A 21065-nucleotide genomic window follows, 5' to 3' on the forward strand; every position below is an offset into this window, starting at 1 on the left:
AATGTGGGACTAGAACTCATGATCCATGAGTTCCTGACCTGATCTGAAACCAAGAGTTGGTTCCTTAACTGACTGTGCCACTCAGGTGCCCTTAAGTGTATATTTTTTTAAAGAAAGAGAGTGTGAGTGAGAGAGAGGCAGAAAGAGAGAGGGATGTAAGATCTGAAGGAGGCTCTTTGCCAAGAGCAGAGAGCCTGATTTGGACCTGGAACCATGAGCTGAGTGGATGTTGGACACTTAACTGACTGTGCCACGCAGGCACCCCTGTTTCAGAAGTAGAATCCAGTGGTTGATTACTTACATATAACACCCAGTGCTCATCACAAGTACCCTCCTTAATGCCCATCCCCCATCTAGCCCATCCCCCATCTGCCTCCACCCCATCAACCTTTAGTTTGTTCTCCTTTAGCCTCTTGTGGTTTGTTTCTTTTTTCTTAATTGCTTTCACCCTCCCATATGTTCCTTTTTTTTGTTTCTTAAATTCCACCTGTGAGTGTACTCATATGATGTGTCTTTTTCTGACTGACTTATTTCGCTTAGCATAATACACTCTCGTTCCATCCACGTGGTTGCAAATGGCAAGACACCATTCTTTTTGATTGTTGAGTAACATTATATATATATATATATATATATATATATATATATATATATACATACATATACATATATATAATCTATATCTATATATAGAAGAGATATAGATAAATAGATATCATCTAAGAAGAGATATAGATATATGGATGTCTATATCTATATATATCTATATATCTTCTTTTTTTCTATTCATGTTTTAATTTAAATTCTAATTAGTTAACATACAATGCTATATTGATTTTAGGGGTAGAATTCAGTGATTCATCACTTACATACACACCCAGTTCTCATCACAACAAGTACCCCCACTAATGCCCATCAGCCATCTAGCCCATCTCATACCCACATCCCCTCTCAGTTTGTTCTCATGTTTAAGTCTCTTATGATTTGTTGCCCTCTCTCTTTTAACCCCCTCCCATATGCTCATCTGTTCTGATTCTTAAATTCCACATATGAGTAAAATCATATATTTGTCTTTTTATGACTGACCAATTTTGCTTAGCACACACTAGCTCCTTTCATGTGGTTGAAAATGGCAAGATTCCTATATTTTTGATGGGCAAGTAATATTCAATTATATATATACACACATACACACACACACATACACACACCACTTATTATCCATTCATCAGTTAATGTACACTTAGGCTCTCTCCATAATTTGGCTATTGTTGATAATGCTACTATAAACCTGTGAGTGTATGTACCTCTTCAAATCTGTATTTTTGTATCCCATGGGTAAATAACTAATAGTGTAATTGCTGGGTCATAGGGTAGGTCTATTTTACATTTTTGAGGAACCGCCATACTGTTCTCTAGAGTGGCTATACCAGTTTGCATTCTTACCAACAGTTTAAGAGGGTTCCCTTTTATACATATTCTCACTAACATCTATTGTTTTCTGAGTTGTTGTTTTTAGCCATTCTGACACGTGTGAGGTGGTATCTCATTGTGGTTTTGATTTGTATTTCACTGATGGTGAGTGATGTTGAGCATATTTTCATGTGTCTGTTAGCCATCTGGATGTCTTGTTTGGAGAAATGCCTGTTCATGTCTTCTGCCCATTTCTTAAGTGGATTATTTACCTTTAAGGTGTTGAGTTTGATACATTCTTTTTAGATTTTGGAACTAGGTTTTTATCCAATATATCATTTGCAAACATCTCCTATTCTGTAGGCTGCCTTTTAGTTTTGTATGCAAAGGATGTTTATGTTGAAGAAGTCCCATTTTGGCTTTTGTTTCCCTTGCCTCTGGAGACATGTCTAGTAGGAAGTTGTGATGGCCAATGTCAAAGAGGTTGTTGCCTGTGTTCTCCTCTAGGATTTTGATAGTGTCTTGTCTCACATTAGGTCTTTCATCCATTGTGAATATATTTTTGTGTATGGTGTAAGAAAGTGGTCCAGTTTCATTCTTCTGTATGCCACTTCTGTATGCCAGTTTTCCCAACACCATTGGTTAAAGAGATTGTGTTTTTTCCCTTGGATACTTTTTCCTGCTTTGTTGAGGATTACTCAGCCATATGTTGGGGATCCATTTCTGGGTTCTCTATTCTGTTCCATTGATCTATGTGTCAGTTTTGTGCCAGTATTATACTATCTGGATGATTACTGGTTTGTCATAGTACTTCAAGTCCAGAATTGTGATGACTCCAGCTTTGATTTCTTTTTCAACATTACTTTGACTATTCAGGGTCTTTTGTGGTTCCATACAAATTTTGGAATGAATTGTTCTAGCTCTGTGAAAAATTCTGGTGTTATTTTGATAGGGATTGCAATGAATGTGTAGGTTGCTATCAAAATTTTAACCACATATCCTCTTCCAACCCATGAGCATGTAATGTTTTCATTTAAAAAATTTTTTTAAGTGTTTATTTGTGACAGAAGGAGAGAGAGAGTGTGAGTGGGGCAGGGGAAGAGAGAGAGAGAGGGAGATGCAGAATTTGAAGCAAGCTCCAGGCTCCAAGCTGTCAGTGCAGAGACCAATGTGGGGCTAAAACTCAGGAACCATGAGTCATGACCTGGGCCGATGTCAGATGCTTAATCGACTGAACCACCCAGTGCTCCATGAGCATGGAATGTTTTTCTAATTCTTTGTGTCTTCTTCAATTTATTCATAAGTGCTCTATAATTTTCAGCATGTGGATCTTTTAGCTTTTTGGTTACTTTTGTTCCTGTTTCTTACAGTTTTTGGTGTAATTATAAATTAATTGAATTCGTTGATTTCCCCTTCTGCTGCTTCATTATCAGTGTATAGAAACGAAACTGATTCCTGTATGTTGATTTTATATCTGGCGACTTTGCCGAATTCATGAATCAGTCCTAACAGTTTTTTGGTAGAGTCTTTTGAGTTTTCCATGTAAAGTATCATGTCATCTGTGAAGAGTGAGAGTTTGACTTATTCTTTGCCAATGTGTATACTTTTTATTTCTTTCTGTTTTCTGATTGCTGAGGCTAGGAGTTCCAGTACTATGGAAAAGAATAGTGATGAGAGTGGACATCCCTGTGGTGTTCCTGATCAGGGGGAAATCTATGTTTGTCCCCCTTGAGGATGATATTAGCTGTGGGTCTTTCATATATGGCTTTTACGATGTGGATGTATGTTCCTTCTATCCTGATTTTCTTGAGTGTTTTAATCAAGAAAGGATGCTGTGTTTTGTCAAATGCTTTTTCTGCATCGATTGACAGGATCATATGGTTCTTATCTTTTCTTTCATTAATGTGATGTATCTCATTGATTGATTTGCAAATATTGAACCAGCCCTGCAGCCCAGGAATGAATCCCACTTGATCATGGTGAATAATTCTTTTTATATGTTGTTGAATTCGATTTGCCAGTATGTTGTTGAGAATTTTTGCATCCATATTCATCAGGGATTTGGCCTGTGGTTCTCCTTTCCTGCTGGGTCTCTGTCTGGTTTGGGAATCAAAGTAATGCTGGCTTCATAGGACGAGTCTGGAAATTTTCCTTCCCTTTCTATTTTTTGGAACAGCTTGAGAAGGATAGGTTTATCTCTGCTTTAAATGTCTGGTAGAATTCCCCAGGGAAGCCATCTGGTCCTGGACTCTTATTTGTTGGGAGATTTTTGATAATTGATTCAATTTCTTCGCTGGTTATGGGTCTGTTCAAAATTTCTATTTCTTCCCGTTTGAGTTTTGGAAGTGTGTGGGTGTTTAGGAATTTGTCCATTTCTTCCAGTTTGTCCAGTGTGTTGGCATATAATTTTTCATAGTATTCCCTGATAATTGCTTGTATTTCTGAGTGATTGGATGCAATAATTCCATTTTCATTCATAATTTTATCTATTTGTGTCCTCTGCATTTTCTTTTTTGAGAATCCTGGCTAGAGTTTTATCAATTTTGTTTATATTTTTTTAAAAAAATCAACTCTTGGTTTCATTGATCTGCTCTACTGTTTCCTTTTTTTTTTAGATTCTATATTGTTTATTTCTCCTCTGATCTTTATTATTTCTCTTCTTCTGCTGGGTTTGGGATGTCTTTGCTCTTCTGCCTCTAGTTCCTTTAGGTATGCTGTTAGATTTTGTATTTGGGATTTTTCTTGTTTCTTGAGATAGGCCTGGATTGCAATGTATCTTCCTCTCAGGACTGCCTTTGCTGCATCCCAAAGCATTTGGATTGTTGTATTTTCATTTTTATTGGTTTCCATATATATTTTTAATTTCTTCTCTAATTGCCTGGTTGACCCATTCATTCTGTGGTAGGGTGTTCTTTAACGTCTATACTTTTGGAGGTTTTCCAGAATTTTTCCTGTGGTTGATTTCAAGTTTCATAGCATTGTGGTCTGCAAGTGTGCATGGTATAATCTCAATTCTTTTATACTTATTAAGAGATATTTTGCGACCCAGTATGTGAACTATCTTAGAGAATGTTCCATGTGCACTTGAGAAGAAAGTATATTCTTATGCTTTGGGATGCAGAGTTCTAAATATATGTGTCAAGTCCATCTGATCCAACGTATCAGGGCCCTGTTTAGGGCCCTTGTTTCTTTATTGATTCTCTGTCTAGATGATCTATCCATTGTTGTAAGTGGAGTATTAAAGTCCCTGCAATTACCACGTTGCTTATATTTGTGATTAATTATATATTGGGGGGTTCCCGTATTTGGACATAGACATTTATAATATTTAGCTCTTCCTGATGGATAGAGCCTGCAGTTATTATATAATGCCCTTCTTCTTCCCTTGTCACAGCCTTGAATTTAAAGTGTACTTTGTCTGATGTAAGTATGGCTACTCTAGCTTTCTTTTGCCTTCCAGTAACATGATAGATAGTTCTCCATCCTCTCACTTTCAATCTGACGGTGTCCTCAGGTTTAAAATGAGTCTCTTGTAGACAGCAAATAGATGGGTCTTGTTTTTTTTAATCCATTTTGTATCCTATGACTTTTGGTTGGACATTTAGTCCATTTACATTCAGTGTTATTTTTGAAAGATATGGGTTCAGAGTCATTGTGATGTCTGTAGGTTTCATGCTTGTAGTGATGTCTCTGATACTTTGTGGTCCTTGCAACATTTCACTCACAGAGTCCCCCTTAGGATCTGTTGTAGGGCTGGTTTAGTGGTGATGAATTCCCTCTGTTTTTGCTTGTTTGAGAAAACCATCTCTCCTTCTATTCTGAATGGCAGACTTGCTGGGTAAAGGATTCTTGGCTGCATAATTTTTCCATTCATCACATTGAAGGTTTCCTGCCATTCCTTTGTGGACTGTCAAGTTTCAGTTGTTAGGTCTGCTGCTACCCTTATGTATCTGCCTTTGTATGGTAAGGCGTGTTGCTTTCAGAATTCTCTGTATCCTTGTATTTTGCCAGTTTCACTTTGATATATCATGCAGAAGATCGATTCAAGTTACATATGAAGGGAGTTTTATGTGCCTCTTGGATTTTAATACCCGTTTCCTTCCTTAGATAGTGGAAGTTCTCAGCAATGATTTGTTCAAGTATACCTTTAGCCCCTTTGTCTCTCTCTTCTTCTTCTGGAATTCCTATGATAAGGATATTGTTCCGTTTTACTGCGTCACTTAGTTCTCTAATTCTCCTCTTGTACTCTTGGAGTTTTTTATTTCTTTTTCTCAGCTTCCTCTTTTTCCATAATTTTGCCTTCTAATTCACCTATTCTCCCCTCTGCCTCTTGAATCTGTGCTGTAGTCACCTCCATTTTATTTTGCACCGCATTTATAGCATTTTTTAATTCCTCATGATTATTTTTTAGTCCCTTGTTCTATGTAGCAATAGATTCTCTGCTGTCCTCTATGCTGTTTTGAAGCCCAACGATTAATTTTATGACTATTATTCTAAATTCTTGTTCCGCTATATTGCTTAAATATGTTTTGATCAATTCGTTAGCTATCTCTATTTCCTGGAGTTTCTTTTGAGGAGAATGCTTCCATTTCATTATTTTGGCTAGTTTTTTTGTCCTTTATGTGTTTTAAAAGCTTGTTGTGTGCTCCGCACCTGCGGGCACTGCTCTATTAAAGGAGGGCCATACACTGTCCAGGGCCTGGCCCTTCAGGAGGTGTTTTTTCAGAGATTGTTACTTGCTCTGTGTTGTTGTGACTTTGGTTATTTTATTACCCTGCTTGTAGTGATATTTTGGATCCTCCACAAGGTGTGCTTTGATTTTTTTCTTTGGAGTAGCCCTGAAAGGAAAACAGACAAACCGGGGACAAAAACACTCAAACACATAAAGAAATAAGACAAACAAACAAATAAAAAAAACAAAAAACTAAAGACTAAAAAAAAACCCAAACACCGACTACACATTAAGAAGGGGTGGAGGCGGTGCTGTTGGAAGAGCAGATACAAAGAGAGGAATGGCCGGAGGAGGCGGAAGAAGAAAAAAATAAACATTGACTAGGCAGAGAGACTAATGCTTAATGCAGAGAGAGAGAGAAAGGAGTGTAAAGAAGAAGGTGTAGAACATGTATCAAGAGAATGGATTAAATAGGTCTGTTTAGAGAAACCAGTAACCAGAGTAACCATCCGAGGGGAGGGAAGAGATAAGGAGGAGAAATGGGGGGAAGAATATATGTATATATCCAGAATTGACCTAGAGTGAATCCGGGCAATGGTGCTGCACTTGTGGGGAGTCGGTGTCCACAGGGTCTGTGCCACTCTGGTCGAAGACAGTTACCCAATGTGAAGGGGCGTGGTTTGGGGCAACTGGACCCACCTCCACTACGGGCCCAGGGAGTGACCCCTGAGTCCCCATCTTGGGGTTGGTGTTTGTCGATGGGGGGGGATGGTGATCCCCCAGTCTCTTTTCCATGGAGCCAGACCTGGTGGACTCTGTTTGAGTCGCCCTCACTATGCCGCGGGTGCAGACAGGATTCGAAGTCCCGCTTTGTGCACTCTGGCACTGGGGGAGCACCTCTCAGTGTGGCTGATTTGTGGCCCCAGCTGGCTTTGTCTGTGCTACCCGCACTTCAGGGAGGACCGCCTTCTTGTACTGGTGACTGAGCCGCCCCCATCGCCGCTGAGCCCCGGGGGGTGGCAGACACAGGCTGACACAGGCAGGCTTTGTCTTTTCCCACAGTACTCCAGGGAGACGGCTGCCTTTTCCTTTTCTTTCTCTTGTCCAGATGCAGTCCTACACTTCCCTGGCCGCTCTTTCTTTTCCTTTTGTCTCTCTGCAGAAGGGGGTCCCTCCCCTCCATACCCACTCGGCCTTTTTTTTTTATCTCCTCTTGTTCGCAGCCACCCACCCATCTTTTCTCCAGCTTTCCCATTTTCTTCCTGGTAGATTCAGCCTCTTTTCCTCCCAGGTTCTGGTGTTCAAAGTCCTTTGCCCTCTACACTTCTTTGTTTGAGAGTCTCAGGAAGTATGGATCCCCCTACTTCTCTGCCATGTTGCAGATCTTGTAGTTTGTGAGTTTCTAGGAGTTGTTCAATGTCTTCCAGATGGCCAGTTTGTTGGCAAATTGGTTTTCATAGTATTCTCTTATAACTGTATTTCTACAAAGCTGGTTATGATCTCTCCTCTTTTATTCATGATTTATTTATTTGGTTCCTCTCTCTTCTTTTTGAGAAGTCTGGCTAGAGGTTTATCAATTTTGTTTATTCTTCCAAAGAACCAGCTCTTAGTTTCAAGGAACTGGTCTACTGTGTTTTTTGTTTCTATATCATTTATTTCTGATCTAATGTTTACTATATCCCTTCTTCTGCTTGCCTTAGGCTTCATGCAGTTCCTTTGCTAGCTTCTTTAGGTGAAAGGTTAGATTATGTATTTGGGGCCTTTCTTCCTGTCGAGTGTGGCCTGGGAACTGGCAGGTCTGTCATTCTCTCCCTCCTCAGGACATCCAGAGTGTCAGTTCTCCCCATTACTATCAGGATGGGATCTACCTGGTATGTGAATACCTGAGAACATCCAAGTCTAAGTTTTAGCAGGAGGTAGTTTATCTCCTTAGGCAGAACATGGTAAATGAAACTGGATGTTATGGATCTTTGAGAAATGGCCACAAAGTACCCATCAATTTTCTTCCATTTTTCTTATTGAGTATTTGTAAGTCTCCTGATAAACTCAAAATCAATTTGAGCTTAAATGCAAATACTAGCTGAATTTAAATACACCATATACACATATTAACAACACAGGTAATTTTTTACAGTATTTGAGGATGCCATTAAAACCAGTGGTTATAAAATGTACAGTGTTTTAGAGGATTTGAGTTTTTTCCCCCTAGACACATTAGAAGTTTGATAGAATTTGGTGGCCCTTTTTTATATTGATGGTAAAGATTAGAATGTGCCTAATTATTAGCTCTGTGATCCTGTATAATTGGTTGTGAATGAAATTAAATGAAAAATGTGTTTACATATTTACATTTAAAATTAAGCAAGTGAATGGATTCTTCCTTACATATTTATATGTGCATATTTTGGGCAGTTGTGAGGAAAAAACCTTAAGTGTTTTGTAACACTGCTAGGTCATTCACAGATGGGTGCTAAGGTAGCTAGGGAGGTCAAGGAGTTATTGTCCTCTCTGAGATATGTGAACTAATAGAAGAGACAGATTAGGTTTCCTCCGGCATTGTTCTCCAGAGTCATGTCCCTGAGGATTGCCATGTCTGGGCAGCTCAGGGACATGGGCTCATTAAGAGTGTGGGGCATCCGTTCCCCAGAGACGTCAGCAGGGGAAGGGACTTGATTCTCTGTGCAAGCCCAGCCAGAGTTCAGAAACACGAACCCTCTCACATGCTCGTAAGGGTCTCACTGTTGCATAGGCAGGTCATTGTACTCAGGACACCATACTTCGAGTCTGTGACTGCCTTCATCCTCTACCTCCAAGAGGCAAAGTGCAGATCTCTGGTGTCACATGAAGACCTGTGAAGTCATCCTGTGAAGGTGTCCTTTTCCTTAAGAAAATGTTATGGGTAAGCCAGGCTGGTACAGTCAACCTTTGTATTTACTGCAGACACTGATTCTCCATGTCCATGTTCCTATCTCCAGAACTGTATTTAGGCAGTAACTTGGAGTAGAGTTAGGGAAATAGCTTTGAATCCACAGGGAAGGTGAATAAAGGTGAGTGAAATATTACTTGGTCGCTGCATTGCTGTAGGAATGGACAAGTTAATTTCCAGTTGCAATTGTTCTTGAAACAAAAAAAGAGCTAAATGGTTTGCATATGGTGAATTGTCTAATGCAACAGACTGTGGAAGTTCACAAAATTTAAGAACTAAATGTAATTTTTCATTATCGATGCCACCAAGTCATTCCTAGACATTTGATTCTATTGTAGTACATGCATCGCCCCACTCTGTGCACATGTGGAAAATAATTAGATATGCATGTTTAGTGGGAATAACATTTGCATTCAGAAATAGATTAGTAGAGAATCTATATGTGTAAAACTATCAGATTGTATGCCTCCATGCTTTCCCTTTGTTCCATATTGTCTGTGAAATTAGATAATATTTCCTCTCTATGCTAAAATCATATCAGTATTTATTAATTTAAATATTTATTTTCTCCCTTACCAGTTAGCAATATATGTAAAATATGTATGAAGTTTTTAACTGCTATGTTGAAAGTTACATCAGGGAATTTCCATTTGGTGTATATCCTGTCCATGCATCTTTATTTTGATTTTATTGTTAAGAAGAAAGCTGATCCTTCAAGTGCGTATAAGTAACCAAATGATGAGGAAAAAGTAATAAAAAACCTGAATGCTTCACTTGACACAGTGTGTTGTGTGTGTGTGTGTGGGGGGGGGCATGTGTGTTTCTGTGTGTGTGGTTGCACTTTGGTGATGTGTAAAGCACACGAGTTTCCATCCTTCTATCCTTGCACACGATCATGAATGGACTCTCGTATGAACGCTGTTGGTGACCTGCCCAGACGCTCTTTACCTGCTGGGGCTCCAATCCAAACCCTCTTTGTTATGTGTGGGCTCCAAGGTTCACAGCCATTCCCTTCTTGAGAGAATTGTCTTCAGCTGAAAGGGAGCCACATTGCCAGGTGGTCTGGGGAACATGGTGGGAGCAGCTCACAGCCAGTGACAGACTATGGGATGTACAAAAGGTGCCAATGCCAAGGCAGGCCTGAATCTGATGCAATTCATGCTCCAGAGTCATGCTGTCCAATTCAGTAGTAGGTACCCACAGGAAGCTATTTAAATTTAAATTTATTAAAATTACATAAAGTGAAGCATTCAGTTTCTTAGCTAGGATATTTTATTTTTATTTATTTATTTAAAAATTTTTTAAAATGTTTATTCTTGAGAGAGAGAGACAGACAGACAGACAAGAGTGTATGCAGGGGAGGGACAGAGAGACATACAGAATCTGAAGCAGGCTATATTCTCTAAGCTGTCAACACCGAGCCCGATGTGGCACTCTAACCCACAAATCGTGAGGTCATGCCATGAGCCAAAGTTGGATGCTTCACCGACTGAGCTACCCAGGCACCACGATTTCTTAGATAGGACATTTAAAATGCTCAGGTATGACAGGTAGAGAGTGGGCTTAGTATTGGACAGTGAAGACAGAGAATTTCTACCATCACAGATGGATGCTTCTACTGGAGAGTCCTGGCCAGCTTCTCATGGGATCAGACTCCTGCTCTGTTCCACTGGAGACCACATCCTTGCTTAGCAACATTCTCTGCTGTTTTCCTTCCCTCACTCCGTTTATCCCAAGAGCATTCCCTGAATAAACAACACACAGTGGAAATCCTACTTCATTGTCTTCCCCATAAAACTTGCCCTACAGCCCTGTCAGTGTTCATCACATCTGTCATTTCCTATCTAGTGATGGCTGCATTCCCCTCATTTGCTCATCCTCCCTCGTCATCGGGGGCCTGTTCTCATATGTCTGAGGTCAGCTCAGACCCATGGGACAGAAGCATCATGAAAGCAACAGTGATTCATTCATAGCATTGAGGCTGCGGAAATCTTGCCCGCACTTTTTCAGGATTCATTCAGAAACCAGATAGGGCAGCGTGTGTATGTCAAACACATCAGTGAATGTTATATGTTTGAAACACCTTAAATGGAGTCATTGTACTGAGGTCTTTTGTCTTTAAACTGTGTAGTATGCATACTGAGCATCTGGTTTTGTGGACATTTGTATTCTTCCACCAAAACGTTTAGAGTTACATAGAGCATTGAACACTTAGGGTAATTGCTCTATTACCTTATGTCTGTCAGTAGTAAGCATTGAACGTCTTTCATTTGATGCCTGTTTTCTTGTCATTGTAAATTGAGTTCTTGTGAGATGTTCTTTCAATTATATACTTTTTTGATGGTAATTATTATATAGAATGCCACTTTTTCATTTTGCAAGATCTGTTTTTATTTTAACTAATAATTTTTTCTCTCTATATGTAACATATGTCCTTTTCAAGTATTTTTTTGTGTGCAAAGTAACAATTTATGTGTAATATTCATAACTGGATTTCCTGTATCAGATTATTTCATGACAGCTGCATTCTACATTCATATATATATATATATATATTAGTATATATATTAAATTAATATAAATGTATTAAAACCCACCCATACACATATAATATTGTAAAACAGCAAGAAATTTGTACAAGTTCATTTCACCACCTCTTTATGTTTTCTCAACTGTCTTACTAGTCCTTATCCATATGGACTATTAAAATATATCGTTATTTTATTCTAATGGTTCAGTATGATATTGGTATTTTGTTTGGATGAGTTAGCATTTTCTGTTTGCTCTCCTTCATTTTCATGAGTGTTTCCTTTGTCAGGCAATTTAAATAGTTTGCCAGCCGGGCTCTTGGTGGCTAAGTTGGTTAAGCCTCTGACACTTGATTTTGGCTCAGGTAATGGTCTCAGAGGTGTGAGGTTGGGCTCTGTGCTGACAGTGAGGAACTTGCTTGGGAATTTCTCTCTGGGTCTCTCCATCTCTCCCTCTCCATCTCACTCTGTCCCTCCCCTGCTTGTGCTCACTCTCTCTCACACAAAATAATAAATAGACTGAAAAAATCAAAGCAATAAAAATGTGTCAGCAATGTGTTTCAGATGGATGTGTGTATATTTGTGCACGTGTGCATGAGAACGAACCACGGTTTGTTTTTATTTACTCTTCTGAGAACGTGTGAGTGCGGGGATATTCCCCGTTGTTGCACATTTAGACTGTCCCTGATACATTTATAATTAATTCTATTAAGAAATTGTTGGTGCATAGATTCTGTTTTGTGGATACCACTGGTCACATCTTCATAGGAAATCAAAGGAGGTATAAAACAGTGTGAATTACCACATCCTTTATTCCATTTCTATGGACATTTATTTTATGCCAGTTTTGTACCCGTTTCTTTCACACATTGGTTTGAAAGAAACTTGCGTCATATTTTAAAACTCTTGGAAGAGTTAAAAATGTGCTGGATGGCTACCCTTCTGGATATGAAAGAACTGAAATAGTCGTGTCCTGATGCCTCTTTCGTTGGTATGTTACTATGCTCAATCAGTACTGCGCAGCTGGATGGAAATGGTCATCAGACGAGCCTTAGAGCCTTAGAGCTGGCATTGTGTTTGATCTAGAGTGACTGTCTCTGCAGGCTAGCTTCCAGAATGGTGATCAGTAATACAATATAGATGGGTGTGGGAGATTTTGTATAATACCAATATATCCTTTCCTTTGGGCCTTTCCTTGTACTAAGTTAAGGTTAGCATTATAGCTCTTCGACTTGTCATGGCTTTGAGAATATATCTGTGTTTATCTCTATATATTTACCCAAGTAATTATTTTATCCTAGGCAATGATGCAAAGCATTACACTTTGTACATAGGTTACCCATTTGGATAATGCTTTAATATGTTGTGACTAGAATGGTGATATGGAGTAATCCTACCTCTTTGAGGAATTTTATGAAGGTTGGTGTAATTACTCTAATGGAGTAATGTGTGAAACAGAAATCTGCAGAAGGAAGAATTGAGTGTTGGCCCCTGGATTTTAGAGTTCTGATTCCAAAGGACTCTGCACAGCCGATGAATTTTCAGAGTTCCTGTTAAATTGGCATGGTAATTTTAAGCATCTTGGGGTTAACGTTAAGCACTGTTTGAATGGTGTTGTTCTCAGGTTTTCTTTCATTGAGTATTTGTTTTACTACCACACACACACACAGAAACCTGATATTTGTTTGTAGGCAGAACTAGCAGCGATGTGTTGAATGTAACTGAATTCTTTGTAGAAATATATTCCAGGGCATAGATTCGTATAACTGAATTTATTTTCGAGATCATGTTGTATCATGACCTGTGCCATGTGTGGTGTGTGTATTCCAGTTGTGTGCAATTATGAGATACATACGAAAAATAATGAATCTGGGGTGCCTGGGTGGCTCAGTCGGTGAAGGGTCTGACTTCGGCTGTGGTCAAGATCTCACTGTTTGTGAGTTCAAGCTCCATGTTGGGCTCTGTGCTGACAGCTAGGAGCCTGGAGCCTGGTTCAGTTCTGTGTCTTCTTCTCTCCCCCATGTCCCCACTTGCACTCTGCCTTTGTCTCTCTCTCAAAGATAAATAAACATTAGAAAAAATTTTAAAAATGCTGACTATCACTCTGTATGCATCACTTTCCTATTCTTTCTGATTTCCCTCCCTCTTTTCCCTTATCCTGATTTTCTCAAAATGCACACATATTTTTCATTTATTTTATTGATTTTAAATTCTCTTTTTTATTTTTTTGAATTTACATCCATATTAATTAGCATATAGTGCAACAATGATTTCAGGAGTACATTCCTTAATACCTCTTACCCATGTAGCCCATCTTCCCTCCCACAACCCCTCCAGCAACCCTCAGTTTGTTCTCCATATTTATGAGTGCCTTCTGTTTTGTCCCCCTCCCTGTTTGTGTATTATTTTTGCTTCCCTTCCCTTATGTTCATCTGTTTTGTCTCTTAAAGTCCTCATATGAGTGAAGTCATATGATTTTTGCTTTCTCTGACTGACTGATTTCACTTAGCATAATACCCCCCAGTTCCATCCGTGTAGTTGCAAATGGCACGATTTCATTCTTTTTTGATTGCTGAGTAATACACCATTGTATGTTTATACCACATCTTCTTTATCCATTCATCCATTGGTGGACATTTGGGCTCTTTCCATACTTTGGCCATTGTTGATAGTGTTGCTATAAACACGGGGGTGCACACACATATTTTATAGTACTTTCAGCCTACTAGGCTGAGACTAAAAGACATTTTGTACCTATGACGGATGCAGACACAGGTCCATTATTTGATTTTTCTTACATTAAATATTATGATTTTCTTTTCTGATAATATAGAATTAATTAATATGAACGATGGCAATTTCATGAGTCCATAATTTATTCAAAGAGTTACTTATACACTCCCATGCCCTGTCTTATAACATGCTAAATTCACATCCTGCCAACATTTTATTGCTTTGAAGATCGCTTTTAAAAATTGCTAAATGCTTGGTCTTGACAGGAAACATGTAGTAAGAAAGAATGGACCAGAAAAATGGAAGTTCTTTCACTGGCTTTATCCTGCTGGGTTTCTCTGACCGGCCTCAGCTGGAGCGAGTCCTCTTTGTGGTTCTTCTGATCTTCTATCTGCTCACCCTCTTGGGAAACACAACCATCATTGCATTGTCCCGCCTAGACCCACACCTGCAGACTCCCATGTACTTTTTCCTGTCCAACCTAAGCTTTCTGGACCTGTGTTACACGACCAGCACTGTTCCTCAGCTGCTGGTTCATCTCAGGGGACCAGACAAGTCTATCTCCTTTGCTGGCTGTGTAGCTCAGCTGTTTGTCTCTCTAGGGTTGGGATCCACAGAATGCATTCTGTTAGGGGTGATGGCATTTGACCGCTACGCAGCCATCTGCAGGCCCCTGCACTACACAGTGATCATGCACCCCCGTCTCTGTGTCCTGATGGCTTCTGCATCGTGGTTCCTTGGTTTTGCCAACTCCTCATTGCACACGGTGCTCACCTTCCTTGTACCACTTTGTGGGAGAAATAAAATAGAGCACTTCTTTTGTGAGGTTCCCCCACTACTCAAGCTTGCTTGTGTTGACACCACTGTGAATGAGTCTGAGCTCTTTGTCAGTGTGATCATTCTCCTCATACCTGTGGCTTTAATCACGTTCTCCTATGGTCAGATTATCAAGGCAGTGTTCAGAATAAAGTCAGCTTCAGGGCAGAGGAAAGCTTTTGGGACATGTGGGTCCCACTTCACAGTGGTCTCCCTGTTCTATGGCACAGGCATCTACATTTACCTCCAGCCTAGCAACAACTACTCCCGGGATCAGGGCAAGTTCGTTTCTCTCTTCTACACCATCGTCACCCCCATGGTCAACCCCTTTATATATACCCTGCGGAACAAGGATGTGACTGGAGCAATGAAGAAGGCGCTTTGTAGGGGCTATGACTCCAGATGACTCGGTACGGAAGACCCTGTGATGGAACACTTTGAATGTCAGAGCCCCTAAGATTTTGTGTCTGCACGTGTCATCCAACGTTTCCGCTGATGACTCTCATGAGAATTACCTTACTTCATTGTTTTAAGCAAGGAGTGTTCAAGCTCTGAATTCATGGATTCAACAGTGCAAGAGAGTTCCCATTTCTAAATATCCTTGACAACACCTGTTGATTCTTGTGTTGTTGATTTTAGCTATTCTCACATGGATGAAGTGACATATCTTTGCGTTTTTGGTTTGTATTTACCTGATGATCAGTGATGTTGAGCATGTTTTGACATGTTTTTTGTCATCATGTTGTCTTCTTTGGAGAATGTCTATTCATGTATTCTGGCCATTTTTAATTGGATCATTTGTATTTTGGGCATTGTATGTATAAGACCTTTATAAATTACGATATAAACCCTTTATTGGTTATGTCATTTGTCAATATCTTCTCCCATTCAGTAGTTTTCTTTTTACTTTGAAACACAAGTAAGTTTGAAATATTTTTCAAATGATTTTATTCTAGTTTTTAATTAAGTGTTTTTACTTATTCATCTTTATCATAAATATTATTTCTTTTTAAAATAAATGTATTTATTTCAATTCAAGTTAGTTAACAGATAGTGTTGTATTGGTTTCAGGAGTAAAACCCAGTGATTCATCACTTACATATGAAGCCATGTACTCTTCCCAAGAAGTGCCCTCCTAATACCCATCACACAATTAGCCCATGCCCCCACTCCTCTCTCCTCCAGCAACCCTCAGTTTGTTGTTTGTATGTAAGAGTCTCCTATCGTATGCCTCCTTCTGTTTTTCTTTTTGTTCCTTCCCTTCCCCTCAGTTAATCCGTTACATGTCTTAAATTCCACATATAAGTGAAATCATGACATTTGTCTTTCTCTGATCGATTTATTTCACTCAGCAAAATACAGTCTAGTTCTATCTATGTCGCTGCAAATGGCAAGATTTCATCATTTTTGACTGCTGAGTAATACTTCATCGCATATATTTACCAGTTCTTCTTTATCCATTCATCCATCAATGGACAGTTGGTCTCTTTCCATAATTTGGCTATTGTCGATAACACTGCTGTTGTGCAGTGAGGTGTATGTGCCCTTTTAAACAACACACCTGTATCCCTTGGATGAACACCTACTAGTGCAATTGCTGGGTCATAAGGTAGTTCTATTTTTAATTTTTTGAGGAACCCACATAGTGTTTTCCAGAGTGGCTGCACCAGTTTGCATTCCCAGCAGTAGTACAAAAGAGATCCTCTTTCTCTGCATCCTTGCCAACATCTGTCGTTGCCTGAGTTGTTAATGTTAGCCATTCTGACAGGTGTGAGGTGATATCTCATTGTGGTTTTGATTTGTACTTCCCTGATGATAAGTGATTTTGAACATTTTTTCATGTGTTTGTTAGCCACCTGGATGTCTTCTTTGGACAAGTGTGTATTCATGTGTTTTGCCCATTTCTTCACTGGATTATTCATTTTTTGAGTTTGATAAGGTCTTTATAGATTTTGCATACTAACCCTTTATCTGATATATCATTTGGAAATATCTTCTCCCATTCCGTAGGTTGCTTTTATTTGCTGACTGTTTCCTTCACTGTGCAGAAGCTTTGTATTTTGATAAGGTCCCAACAGTTCATTTTTCTTTCTGTTTCCCTTGCCTCTGCAGATGCGTTGAGTGAGAAAGTTGCTGCTTCCCAGGTCAAAGAGGTTTTTGCCTGCTTTCTGCTCTAGGATTTTGATGGCTTCCTGCCTTACATTTAGGCCTTTCTTCCATTTTGAGTTTATTTTTTGTGTATGGTGAAGGAAAGTGGTGAAGGTTCATTTTTCTGTATGTTGCTGTCTAGTTTTCCCAGCACCATTTGCTGAAGAGACTTTATTCCATTGGAAATTCTTTCCTGCTTTGTCACAGATTGGTTGGCCATACATTTGTGGGTCCACTTCTGGGTTCTCTTATTGTGGAGAACACTCAGTTCCATTGATGTGAGTGTCTGTTTTTTTGTGCCAGTACCATACTGTCTTGATCATTACAGCTTTGTAACACATCTTATTTTTTCCCTCAGAAATGCTTTGTGCGTGCTTATTCATTCCTCAAAACAAGCCTGTGAGGCAGGTGCCATTAATTATTGATATTTGCCCTTTAGCTTTGTAACAATTAGAATCTTGGAACACTGCAGAGAAATGGTAAGGGAGGAATAATCCCCTAATCTCAGCCAGGTGGGAATTCTGGATTTGTCTTGTCTTTTGACTTTTTGTTTTGACTAAATTTCTCTGAGCTTTGTTATCTTCACTGAATATCTCTATTACAATCCTGTTATCAAAAATCATATTGTACCTAGGCACCTGGGTGGCTATTCAGTTAAGCTGAATACGTCTTGCAGCCCAGCATCGTGATACCTCCAGCTTCGGTTTTCTTTTTCAAGATTGCTTTGTCTATTTAGTTGTTTTCCGGTTCCATACAAATTTTAAGATTGTTCTAGCTCTGTGAAGAATGCGGGTGTTGCTTTGATAGGGATTGCGTTGAATATGTTGATTGCCTGAGTAGTATCGACCTGTTAACAATCTTTGTTCTTCCCATCCAGGAGTATGGAACATTTTGCCCTTTTCTTGTGTGTCTTCTTCAATGTCTTTGATCAGTTTTCTATAGTTTTCAGTGCATTGATTTTTCACCTCTTTGGTTATGCTTATTGGTGGGTATTTTACGGGTTTTGGTGCCCTTGTAAGTGGGATCGATTTCCTGATTTCTCTTACTGTTGGTTCATTATTGGTGTATAGGAATGCAATGGATTTCTGTGCATGGATTTTACATCCCGCAACCTTGCTGAATTCATGGATCAGTTCTAGAAGTGTTTTGGTGGAATCTTTTGGGTTTTCCACATAGAGTGTCATATCATCTGTGAGGAGTGAGTGTGTCTTCCTCCTGGCTTATTTGGATGTCTTTTATTCCCCTGTGTTGTCTGATTGCTGAGTCTAAGACTTCTGATACTATGTTGAATAACAGTGGTGAGAATGGGCATCCCTGTCCTGTTCCTGATCTTAGGGGGAAAGCTCTCAGTTTTTCCCTATTGAGGACGATAGTAACATTAGGTCTTTCATTTATGGCATTTGTGATCTTGAGGTATGAGCCTTCTAGCCCTACCTTTTTGAGGGTTTTTGTCAAGAAAGGATGCTGTATTTTGTCAAAGGCTTTCTCTGCATCTATTGAGAGGACCATGTGGTTCTTGTCCTTTCTTTCAGTGATGTGATGTATCACACTGATTGATTTGCAGATATTGAACTAGCCCTGTGTCCCAGGTATAAATCCCACTTGGTCTTGTTGAATAATTCTTTTAATGCATTGTGTGATTTGGCTGGCTATTACCTCATTGAGGATTTTTGCATCCATATTTATCAGGGAAATTGTTCTGTAATTCTCCTTTTGAGTGGGTTCTTTGTCTGGTTTTGGAATCAAGGTAATGATGGTCTCATAGAAGGAGTTTGTAAGGTTTCCTTCCATTTCTATTTTGGGCATGGCTTCAAAAGAATAGGTGTTAACTCTTCTTAAAATATGTGGTAGAATTCCCCTGGAAAGCCATCCAGCCCTGGACTCTTGTTTTTTGGGACAGTTTTGATTACTAATTCGATTCCTTTACTGTTTATGGGTGTGTTAAAAGTTTCTGTTTCTTCCTGTTTCAGTTTTGGTTGTTTATGCGTTTCTAAGAATTTGTCCACTTCTTCCAGATTGCCCTTTTTATTGGTGTCTAATTGCTCATAATATTCTCTTATTATTGTTTATATTTCTGCTGTATTGGTGGTGATCTGTCCTCTGTGATTCTTGATTTTTTAAAAATATTTTTTAATTGTATTTTGTATTTTTTAAAGTTTACATCCAAATTAGTTAGCATATAGTGCAACAGCGATTTCAGGGGTAGATTCCTTAGTGGCCCTTACCCATTTAGCCCATCCCCCCTCCCACAATCCCTCCAGTAACCCTCTGTTTGTTCTCCATATTTATGAGTCTCTTCTGTTTTGTCCCCCTCCCTGTTTGTATATTTTGTTTCCCTTCCCTTATGTTCATCTGTTTTGTCTTTTAAAGTCCTCATATGAGTGAAGTCATATGATTTTTGTCTTTCTCTGACTGACTGATTTCACTTAGCATGATACCCCCTAGTTCCATCCACGTGGTTGCAAATGGCAAGATTTCATTCTTTTTTTTATCACCGAGTGATACTCCATTGTATGTATATATATACCACATCTTTATCCATTCATCCATCAATGGACATTTGGGCTCTTTCCATACTTTGGTTATTGTTGATAGTGGTGCTATAAACATGGGGGTGCATGTGTGCCTTTGAAACAGCACACGTGTATCCCATGGATAAATGCCTAGTAGTGCAATTGCTGGGTTATAGGGTAATTCTATTTTTAGCTTTTTGAGGAAGCTCCATACTGTTTTCCAGAGTGGCTGCACCAGCTTGTATTCCCATGTGATTCTTTATTTTATTTATTTGGGTCCTTTCCTTTTTATTTTTGATCAAACTGGATATGGATTTATCATATTGGTTAACTCTTTCCAAGAGCCACCTTCTGATTTCATTGATCTGTTCTACTGGGTTTTTTTTTTTTTGGTTTTGATAGCCTTACTTTCTGCTCTAGTCTTTATTATTTCCTGTCTTCTGCTGGTGTGGGGTTTTATTTGCTGTGCTTTTTCCAGCTCTTTAGGGTGTAAGGTTAGACCCTTCTTCCATCTTTAGCAAGGCCTCGATTGCTATATATTTCCCTCTTATGACCACCATTACTGCATCCCATAGGTCCTGGGCTTTGGTGTTATCATTTTAATTGGCTTCCATGTACTTTTTAATTTCCTCCTTATTTTCTTGGTTAGCCCATTCATTAGTTAGTAGCATTGTCTTTAGAAATGACAACTGAAAACTGAATAGATGGACCTGCTAAGAGACAGAAATATGACTGAATTTACTTTGATTTCCCCTACAATTCAGACTGTGATGTGCTTTATAGTCCATAAGTAAGTAGGCTATACTTAAGTTGTTGAAGAGCAAGGTTGGTCTAGTTGGGCAGGACTTAGTGTAATGGCTCTATTCTCCACTAGATGGCGGTGCTACCCTACTGGGGTGGATTGTTGTGGCACTTATAGGTGCATATGCGCATGCATAGAAGCAGTGAAAATGTCATCACCCAGCTATGCAGTCTGTAGTATCGGAACTCATTTCTCCCTGATTAGCACTCGTGCACCTGTCCTCTGCCTTCAGCTTTCATCCACTCCTTGGTTTTTCACTGTCTGTGACCAAGCCCCAGGCAGTACCTCTCTCCCGAGTTTTGTCTCAGATGAGGCTGTTTTCCCCAGCCTCTTACGTCTGAAGGACTGTGGCTTTGACCCGTTCCGCCCCTCTGCGGGAGGGTCTCACTGAGCAATGGCTGGGTTCCGGCCGCACCCAGGAAAGTTCGTGGGACAGTGTTGCTGCCAGTGCACAGAGACTGGGCCAGGTGCCAGCCCGCCCCCCACAAAAGTTTGCGAAGTAGTGTAGCAGCAG

General features: G+C 39.5%; 1 protein-coding gene and 1 long non-coding RNA gene across 2 annotated transcripts; one reads left to right on the forward strand and one right to left on the reverse strand.

Annotated features, from left to right (window-relative positions):
* Nucleotides 1-1006: 1006 nt before the first annotated feature.
* LOC115514849 lies at nt 1007-16447 on the reverse strand. Its single transcript, XR_003969110.1, has 2 exons — nt 16407-16447; nt 1007-1071 (listed from the first exon to the last, which is right to left on the reverse strand). It is a non-coding gene; the product is annotated as an uncharacterized LOC115514849 (long non-coding RNA).
* On the forward strand, nt 14559-15494 carry LOC115514772 (putative olfactory receptor 2B8). Its single transcript, XM_030316948.1, has one exon. It carries the CDS (start codon nt 14559-14561, stop codon nt 15492-15494), a length of 936 nt encoding a protein of 311 aa, XP_030172808.1.
* Nucleotides 16448-21065: the final 4618 nt, after the last annotated feature.

Source organism: Lynx canadensis, chromosome B2 (assembly GCF_007474595.2).
Source record: "Lynx canadensis isolate LIC74 chromosome B2, mLynCan4.pri.v2, whole genome shotgun sequence".
NCBI lineage: Eukaryota > Metazoa > Chordata > Mammalia > Carnivora > Felidae > Lynx > Lynx canadensis.

What these genes read in the sequence shown, in the direction of transcription:
- LOC115514772 (XM_030316948.1), top strand. Translation starts at nt 14,559, where the DNA reads ATGGACCAGAAAAATGGAAGTTCTTTCACTGGCTTTATCCTGCTGGGT.